The 10,221-nt window shown below is 32.9% G+C and overlaps 1 protein-coding gene and 1 long non-coding RNA gene across 2 annotated transcripts; both read left to right on the top strand.

The window, feature by feature from the left end:
* Nucleotides 1-1,650: 1,650 nt before the first annotated feature.
* Nucleotides 1,651-4,527, top strand: LOC135152598 (uncharacterized). The gene is made up of 5 exons (XR_010291905.1): nucleotides 1,651-2,691; nucleotides 3,621-3,770; nucleotides 3,855-3,995; nucleotides 4,091-4,174; nucleotides 4,320-4,527. It is a non-coding gene; the product is annotated as an uncharacterized LOC135152598 (long non-coding RNA).
* A 1,435-nt stretch (nucleotides 4,528-5,962) lies between these two features.
* Nucleotides 5,963-9,958, top strand: LOC108223982 (RHOMBOID-like protein 9, chloroplastic). The gene is made up of 7 exons (XM_017398483.2): nucleotides 5,963-6,127; nucleotides 6,741-7,323; nucleotides 7,626-7,803; nucleotides 7,909-8,074; nucleotides 8,409-8,579; nucleotides 9,129-9,283; nucleotides 9,606-9,958. The coding sequence occupies exons 2-7, from the start codon at nucleotides 6,747-6,749 to the stop codon at nucleotides 9,829-9,831; spliced, it is 1,473 nt and encodes a 490-aa protein (XP_017253972.1). The 5' UTR covers nucleotides 5,963-6,127; nucleotides 6,741-6,746; the 3' UTR covers nucleotides 9,832-9,958.
* The last annotated feature ends 263 nt before the right edge of the window (nucleotides 9,959-10,221 follow it).

The following is a 10,221-nucleotide window of genomic DNA, read 5'->3' as shown; positions in this document are numbered from 1 at the left end:
ATTCTTTATCAAATAAACATTTGAGATGAGGCTTGTTCGACGAATCTTTGTCTTCGTAGTTCTTCTTCATTGCTAACAATAGTATGGAATCTTCTGAATAAATAAACTATTGAAACTTTATACCTTCTGGACTTCTGGACGTGCTACAAAATATTTTTTGTACACTGAGGCTTGAACATATTAATGAACTTCTTCCAGTGGTGTGCAGCAGCATCCTGAAATTCTTCAGACATATAATTTCAATAAATCACTTGACGTTCTTCGTACGGATTCCTTCAACAGTACTTGCTATTTACCTTGCTTTCTTATCAGAGTTGAGTTGGTACCTCTTTAATTACAAATATGCTAAACATGTGCCTTTCACTATCCAAGATAACATATTTTAAGTAATTATATATATTTATATTTCTAAATATTGATACATAAATAGTGCTTGTAGAAGCGTTGTCCAAAATAACGTATTTTAAGTAATTATATTTTTTTATTTTTAAGTATTGATACATATATAGCGCTTGTAGAAATGCTATCCTAGATAACGTATTATAAGTAATTACACATATTTTTTATTTCTAAATAACGATACATATATAGTACTTGTTGAAACGCTAGCTAAGTATTTTTATTTTGTGTTACTTTTATCAAAATAGTTTTCTTTAATTCTTATATTTTGTGTGACGACCTAGAATCTAGAAATTATTTTATTTCATATTCATGCTTTTTTTCAAAAAGAAGGAATAAAATCTTATATTTTTATTTTATTTTAAGTTTTTAATTTTATTTTTTTTAAATACTTTTCGGGTCAGTGGTATTTCGAATATAATTTAATTCATATTTGTTTATACTAATTATTATATTTAGATTTAATTTTATGAAAATGAATTGTGATAGTTTTATATTTTGAATTATTGAAAATATCTCAAATGATTCTTTGAAAATAAAAGAGATTTTCAAACAGTCGTTTTAAACTAGTTATTCATAAAATTAGATAAATATATTAAAAATAAAATATTATTTTTATATGGGAGCTCAAGAATTTTAAGTATATAAATGGAATCTTGAAACCAATTATTTGTTATAATTTCAATGTTTATGTCTAGAAAATAAAAAGTAAATTATGAGTACTGCACTATTACTATGTTAGAGCATCTCCAACGGTGTTGGCTATAATCGTTGGCTAAATTGGACCTGTAAGACATTATGTAAAATTTGCTGAACCTGTAAGACATTTCGCTTCAACGGTATTGGCTATATTGGTTGGCTATAATTTAAAAATAGTATGTTATTAATATTTTAGATTGTTAAAATAGAATATATCAGTTCAATGTGGTAATAAATGATGTGCAATCTTCTTACAGATTTCTTACAGACCTGTAGAGGTTCGACAAATTTAGCCATCCACAGGAGGTTGGCTAAATTTATAGACAACAGGTCACTATGGTTGGAGTGTGAACTTTTGAAGTAGTTGGCTAAATTTTTTATTTTTGGCATGACAACTCACCTTTTAGCTAAAGGGTCTTGATGGTTGGAGATGCTCTTACTACCGAAACCATGGTACAACAGGTGAGGGGGAAAAATAAATTATGAGGGGGTCGTTTGGGTTAACTTAAAAGATAAGAAGTGACTACAGTAAAGAAGTGGAGGAGAAGCCAGAAGCTAACTTCCGCTTCTCCCAACCAAACAGGGCCATAGTATACGGGGAAATGAAGCAAAAATTAGGGTATCTGTGGAGGAGACGGAATCAAATCAGTAGAGAGGTTTCAAGGTATGGATTTCTGATTGAGCGGTTGAATATATGTGTGTGTTTGAACGATGATGGTGGAGGATTTATACGGTGCCGCAACTGGTGGTGGCTATGTGTGGGTTCGAAAGAGTTGCAGGGGGTTTGGGGTTGTTGATGCCTAAATTGAAAGCGGTAGTGGCTGGTATGTGCGATGGACTGCATAATCGCGTATTGATGAAGACGAGCGGCGGCGTAGCCGCATCTGGCCAGAGGACTCGCACAGCGGCGTTACCACGTTCAGATGAAGCCAACAGTGGCTATGGCTGGGAATTCAGGAAGCAATTGTGTGAAGGGTTGGTGAAGGGAGGGGTGCAGGCAAGCTGTTTAATTAAGAGGAGTGTATTGGATTGGGATTTTAAAGCATTTTTTTGCATTCATGAAATCCGAGGGTATTCGATTGAGATTGTTTGAAATCCATTAAAATCTTGAGGTATTCAATTGGGATTTCAAATTATGCTACAAAATCTGGTGGTATTCAATTGGGATTTTAAATTATGCTTTAAAATCCGATGGTATTCAATTGGGATTGTTTAAAATCCATTAAAATCTGATGGTATTCAAATGCTGATGGATTTTTTTTCATTTCATAAAATGATGGATTTTGTGGCATTCTTCAGTGTATTTTAAGTTTTTTGAAATCCCATCAAAATCAATAGGATTTTGAAGCATTGTACCTAAATCCCATCAACTCTGCGACATTTTATCAAGAATCCGCACAAAATCAAAATCCCATACAATCATTAAAATCCATAGACTAAAAACAATCCATTAAAATCCCAATCGAATACACCCCCGTAAATGCCCGTAAGAGAGAGAAGCTAGCGAAGGTGTGGTGTTGGGCAGTGTTAGCGTGGTTTGGCCCTGGAATAAGTTGTGCAGAGTCATAGGAAAATTACTAAGGATTATACAAGGTTAGTGTCTGTGGTTTACATGTGATTAATTCGTCGAGTAATTGATTTATCCTGTGTAATTAGCAATTCATATAACACTGCCCATGGTAATTATATAAGGAGATTGTAATGGCATACATGCTCCAGACTGAGTAAGGAATTGGTGCTGGAAAGAAAAGAACTTAAAAGTTGTCACTAACATTTGCAAATAATACTCATTATTTTTTAATAAAATTTATAAACTCTAATGTTTAAATTTATTTATGCAAATTTTCAGTTATATATAGCATTTTAGACCTCTAATAAGATTTCAGATTCCCATAGGATCTTATGAGTTTTTATAGCACCCATCTTAACTCAAAGCTCCTATTTATACATTTGCAAAACCAGTTCACACGAATTCAAGACGACACTTTAGCGGTTAATAATTTAACTGTACTATAATTTGCAGTGTGATGAGTTGGTGAAGAAATAAAACTTATAAGATGACTATAACAGGACTAACTGATGCCCATTGCTTATGTACTTACTACTAACCTTTGGCGTCGAGGTTTAAAACAAGAACCTCGAGAGTAATTTTATGGAAATTGAACCTTTACTTTTTATATAAGAGAAAAAAGAACACAAGAGAAAAGCAACCTAATAGAGCTTTAGCTAACGATGGAAGACAAAGATTACTTGGCAGTAAATAATCTTTATTTAGATCATCTGTTGTGTTTAGTTTATTGACAATCTTTTCGTCCATTGATTTGTTATAGTTCCCAACTGGACTTCATTTTATTATCCTTCAATTAATCATTTATTTAGATCATCTATTGTATTCCCATGCTAGAAGTAATTAAATGAAATATTTTGCAGATAGAGAAAAAGAAAAGAAAAGAATTAAAATTCGCTATTCAGTTCTTTTTGTTTAAATTCAGGTATTTACCTTCAAACTTGTTATTTTGCAGTTGCAGATCTACAAGCTTAGACAGAGTTGCAAGGGAATATAGAATTTTACCGATGACATTTGGATCCAAAAGTTCATTAATTGTTCCTCTTTTAATTCCTCAGTTCCTTCCCTGCTCTGTCTCATTTGTCCTGCTGTGCATTAATTATGGGTGAATATTAAGCACTAGTATACTACTATTATTGTATTTTTTTATTTGCCATAGATATAATGGTAAATATTTTGAATTTTGTAGCCTTTTGTCATCTCTACGGTACAAATGGGCAGAGCTGTTAACTCTCAAGTCTTTTCTTGACTCTAAGTCTTCACCGAGCCTCTCATTAGTCTGTACAAATTGATTTCTCGAGCTTCTGCGACTATTCTCACTTGATTGAAGGTATTGCTTGTGTCTTTCCAATTTGAAGGTTCTAACTTGTGTTTGGCTGAGTTTATGTTTTGATTTTAATTTTGAACTTGGTGAAATTTATTCAGACATATAACACATACCAGTGATATTTTTGTGTTGGTTGTAAATTGATTTCTCGAGCTTCTGCGACTATTATCACTTGATTGAAGGTATTGCTTGTGTCTTTCCAATTTGAAGGTTTTAACTTGTGTTTGGCTGAGTTTATATTTTGATTTTAATTTTGAACTTGGTGAAATTTATCCAGACATATAACACATACGGATGATATTTTGTGTTGGTTGTGCTGGATTACAGGTGTCTTGTTCACTCTTGGGGGGCAGAAACGCAACTCGATGAAGGAGAGAACAATTATTTTTATTGTGACATCTCTCCTGTATAATAATTTTATTTGTGTAATTAGTGATTTTTATTGAATAGAATTAGTGATTTATTTTTAGTTTTATGGAAGTGTATATTATGACTTGTTTCAATTATATGAGAATAATTTAAATTTTCCATTTAACCTATTTTTATTTTATTTATAAAATTATTAAGAATCTTACAAATAAAATTTAGAAAATTTATTAAATTATAAACGTCACTAATGCATCACTTTGCACAAGAGCTTTTTTAAAATAACTCCAATAGCACTTCTAAAAATGCTATCTAAGTAATATTTTCTTATAAACCTCGAACTTATATAGCGTTTGTTGAAGTGATATGTAAGTTTTCTGTACTTGGAAAACGCTTACTTCCATAGCACTTGTGGGAACGTTATTGAATTATGCTACTAATATAGCACTTACATAAGTGTTATGTAAGTAGATTCTACTTGCATAGCGCTGTAAGCTAAAAATTGAGCGCTATGTATCTTTATAAATTTAAGAACTTATTTCTCCTCTTTTTCAAGAAATCTACTTGTCTCTTAACTTAAATGGATAGCAAAAAAAAAATTACGATAATTTGAAATGATTTGATAATACATATATAGAGTTAAGTGACAAAAACATTGGAGTATTTGAGTAGAAAATTGAAAAAAATATGATCTAGTCATCTAAATTTGATTTTTTTTTCCTACACTATTGTTAAACATTCGACAACCTGCAGATTATGTTCTGCAATATAAACATCATAAACAAAACGTAGAACAAAAACTTTTATAAATTAGAAAACACTATGTTCTGCAATATAATTAATAAGCAAACACGAATCATAATACTTGTTAAAATTGAAAAATATTATTGATTGAATAATAATTTTGTTTAAGACAACTTATAGATGATAAATTACATAAAAATTTGGATAATGAAAGACATTGTTTGTGATTAAACAAAAAAATTGTAACTTGTACTCCAATACTCGAATATTTTTGTCTACTCCATAAAACTTAACTCTATATATATATAGAGTTTCATTATTATTATTTAAATTATAACTAATAAAAATTATAATACATGTTATTTTATATTCATGTTTTAATTAGATGTGATATTTCTAGTATTTTTCATTAATAAAATATAAAATAAAAGAGTATATAAAATGTTTGATGGAATTGGCAGTCTTAAATGCATACCAACTTCGTAAAAGCTATCCATTTTATCCCGGAGGAAAATGCTAGGTACTCCAAATGTTTTCAAATTTTTTTTTCTATTAGTCTTTATGCATATAAATCCCTGGTATGTATACGCTTCTGTTTGTTATGTGAACAAAATTTGAGATATGCAGGGTTACTTTATATTATATTCAAGAGTCAAAGTAAAGCCTATTGCATATGATCTCCGAGATCGCTCTAAAAAAATCTAGATGCGTCAAAATATAATTTCGAAAAACGATTTTCAGGACGACCACTTTTTCAATAAGTGTGAGATTCCTATCGGCTAAAGAAAATCATGTGACTTGTGGTTTCTGTTGTATCGGGTGAAAGCAGGATAAAACGAGTGGATACGAGATGCCAAAGTGGGGAAAGCTACAGGCTGAGATCGAGATTCTGAATATACGTGGCACTGGACAAATAGATTGTCCTTTTAGTCAGGATAAGGCTACTTGGTACATCTTCATTAATGGAAATAATCTACTACCACTCTATCTCCCGCTTCTGTTGCCTTTTATCTCATTAAGTACAGGTACCTTTCTTCTCATCTTATAAGATATGCTTGTGCATGTTTTGCATGTTTCTGAATGTTGCACCTCAACATATGTTTATTTTGTGGGTTCTTTAGCATGTCAAGTGATCCTAGTAGTTTTGGGAAAATAAATTTTCAGAATATTCGAGATTTAGAGTTGGGCTTAGGACATGCTTTGATCATAGGATCGTAGATGGTTGTATAGGTTCCTCATAGTTGTGTTGCTGTGCAGTATGATTAGCAAGAATTACAGTATCATATGTGATATGTCTTGCAGATACTTCTGATAAGACAAACAATTGATGACCCGTTTGTGTAAAGAAGTCGGAAGAATTTATAAAAAGCTGAGTTTGTTAGCTTTTTCTCCAGGACTTCTACTTATTTTCCAAACACTTTGATAACTTATAAGTCTTAACTTACTTCTCACTTCTACTCCACTTTTTTATTTTAAGCTAGAAGACGCTTTTTTTAAGCTCACCCAAACGGCCCCTGAAATTGAGCTGTTTGGCTTGACTCGGTTAGGATGATGCTTTAGGAACATGCATAGTTTCGGCATGGAGTTTCTCTTATTATGTTATGTTAATGAGAATTCTATGAACTACCAATTTTTCAGAACTACATGGGCCACACGGCAGTGGTACCAATATGCTATCGACTGCGTTGTCAAGACCAAGTCCCTTCAATGTTAAAAGGTGTCAATAAGAACGAGGGACTTCCTCGGAGATTTATTGCCAATCGTGTTGCACTGGACTGTGATGGTTTGGCACCACGGAATTCTTGTAGATGGATGGATATTTTGAAAGAGCTGAAGCATAGGGGAAACTCTACTCCTTTACACACTAGAAGTATACCATCCACCCATCATAATATGCAAAAGGCTTCATGCATTTCAAGTTCCAGCTCGGATGGTTCTTTGGACACGAAACAAAAAACAGAACTTTGTTCTACAGAAAAGCAGTTGGGATCGCTGGATTCTTATTTCAGGAAACTAAGTAATAATGTCAATGAGCTTAAGTTATTCAACAGCACAACAGAGTTACCTGACAGAACCTGGAAATCTAGCGCAGAAAAGGATTTAGCAATTTTAAATGATTTTCTTGGAAAATTGAACGATGGACGAGCAGAACTTCTTGGATCATCCAAAGCTGAAGAAGGGCTGGAGTCTTTAGATGGCTACCTTGGCAAAGTTAATAAAGGTAAGTCATCATTTATAGTCTTGCAAGTTTTCTTTCTTATACAAAAACTCAACTTTGACCTCAGTAATTAGACTTATACTCCACTTACAATTACTGCAAGTTATTAATGGTTGGTCCGCACTTTCAAATGAAAAGTTCAGGATATATTAGATTAAGGTTTGAACATATGCAATACTTTGAATTATGAAATATACACTGGCAATAAGGATGACTAGAAATGGTAGATTTGTCTTGGCAAGTTTTTAACCAGGCACTTATTTTGTTGCAGGGAGATAATAAATTTTTGGTTTTCTTGTTTTCAGATGCAAACTTGATAGTATACATTGCATCTACATCAGATGCTGAAATTACAGAAACAACTAGTCATACTTTGAAGCAAGATTCAGTGAATGAAACGAAGAAACTGAAAAAATATCTGTGGTTGGTGAATAGGGGTGGTCCTGAAAGTTCACATAATGACACCTCCAGTCTTTATCTAATGTAATCTATTCAGTGTGCCACAGTTTCCGTGGTAGCTTATGTGCTGTTTCATCAAGTTATCTTTTACAGTTTGCTCATGTTTATTATGTAATTTCCTGAATGCAGAGGCATTTTGTCTTCCATAAACATTGCAGTTTTCTTATTTGAAATAGCCACTCCAGTTAGAACCTCGGATTTGGGACTCTTCTCACTCCCATCACTATATGGAGCAAAGATTAATGATTTAATATTGATTGGGGAATGGTGGAGGCTAGTGACACCAATGTTTCTGGTACAACATTGATGCTGGGTTCGTGGTTCTGTTCTGTTGTTATATTAGCATTATATCTTAGAAGACTAAATTACCTTTAAATCTTTGATTATTAGTTTATCCCCAAAAAAGTGATGCATACATCATCCAGTATGGAATTTTTATCTGACATGAAATATCTGTTATAAAGTCAATTTAAATGCTTTTGGCAGAAAAGGATGAATTTCTCTTTTAATATATGATTATTCTTTTATGTGTTCCATACTATATTTTGCTTAGGTTTTTTTTTACCAGCCTTCATGATTGTTATGTAATTGATCCAGTTCTGATTAATATTATCAATTTGTGATGACAGCATTGGGGAATCCACCACATTGCGCTTAGCTGTTGGATGCTGTTTACATTTGGACCTCAAGTTTGTAGAACATATGGTTCATTCACTTTTATCTTGTTATATGTACTTGGAGGACTTTCTGGCAATTTTACTAGCTTTTATCACATGGCAGACCCAACTGTCGGTGGGACGGTGAGCATTATATATCGCATTCGTTTCACAGGGATGTGTTGTTTGCTCAATTTTCCATAATATTTCACATGACCCATATTTTGATGCAGACAGTTTTCACATCATAATATATAGAACTCCAGAAATACAAAGAACAGCTGGAGATCACTTAACAGTGTTCGGTTAAATTACTTTCATACAGCTTAAGCTCGACTCTTTTCCCTAAAGTGTAATCAAATTGATAGATATTTGCCCGTAGGATGGAATTCTAGCACCAAACACCATATCACAGTATGATGAGAAAACAAAATTTTTTAACGGCAAAATCTCATCTTACTTCACAACTGTGGTAGTATGTTTAATAAATTTTCTTTGTGTTTTGTCCTGTACTCTTATTCGAGACTGAACACATCTTTAAATAGTGTCAGGCTTTTGTTGAGGTCTCGGATTGAGTTGAAGGAACACATTCCGAGTCTTACTAGCTTAAACTGTTCAGACTCCTATCTTATCTTGTACAGTTTATTATATTTCTATGTCCATTTATTCTAAAAAATATGCTTGTATGTTCAGGGACCAGTTTTCGCCATTCTTGGGGCTTGGTTTATTTGCCAACTTCTAAACCAAGATGCACTCAGTAAGGATAACTCTCAAAGTATGATTCAGAAGGCAATAATTGCTACTGCGCTCAGCTGCATTTTGAGCAACTTTGGACCAATTGATGACTGGTTGGTTACTTTTTACAAAATAATTTTTAATCCATACTTTGCTGTTTTCAATGATTTATTACTATCATTATTACTGATTACACAGTTTTTGTTTAAGATCACGGCATTTATAATAAAATATACCAGTGCCCTCCCCGTTTTCTAAAAAACAATTTTGTGCTCCCAAAATAACTCTGGATCGCAGGCACATATCTTCTTACTGACGTCCCCATAAATTTATTCTTGATTATAAACAAAATTTGCCGAGCAGCCATTGCACTTATATTTATGTAGAACTTATATTGATATGAAGTCCTTACGACTACTACGTGCTGCAACGCAGGACACATATGGGAGCAGCATTTACGGGCATAGCATATGGGTATCTAACTTGTCCAATTCTGCAAATGAAAAACACGTCTTCGGAAAATGGTGAAGATGGAATTGCAGTTGTCAGAAGAAACGTTGGTCCTTGCAGATCCCTTCTCTTTTTCTCTCTTTTCATTCTGGTTTTATGCAGTTTACTTTTAGTAGTTGAGCCTCCACCAAGCTCAGTGGCCTTTCTATAGATATCTAAAGATTGTCAAATGTATTATATTCCATCAGCTCTCCTAGACTCCTAGTACAAACATGTCAGCCAGTTGTAAAGTTTTCCAATAAGAATAAAGAGAAGAATAATGCTGTTTCAGAGCTAAATCAATAAAAGATAGCTAGTAGTATTTGGCATTTGCTAATCTGCAGGCTCCCTTCCCTTCCCCGCGACATAATTTGAATCTTAATGCGTTTATAAAACGATTCAAAATACTAAAATTGCGCGTAGAAAATGATAACTTGCTGATTAGTTCAACCATAATTCTAACAATGTTTATTAAGATCTTTCCTCTTCTCCAACTTTACTGGGACAATTATTTGGTTAGCTGAGAATATTACATATCTAGCTTCAAACGCAAAATGCGAGT

The sequence above is a fragment of the Daucus carota genome, chromosome 5 (genome assembly GCF_001625215.2).
Source record: "Daucus carota subsp. sativus chromosome 5, DH1 v3.0, whole genome shotgun sequence".
Taxonomy (NCBI): domain Eukaryota; kingdom Viridiplantae; phylum Streptophyta; class Magnoliopsida; order Apiales; family Apiaceae; genus Daucus; species Daucus carota.
The sequence above is the reverse complement of the archived record's forward strand: the minus strand, read 5'-3'. Positions and strand labels throughout refer to the sequence as shown.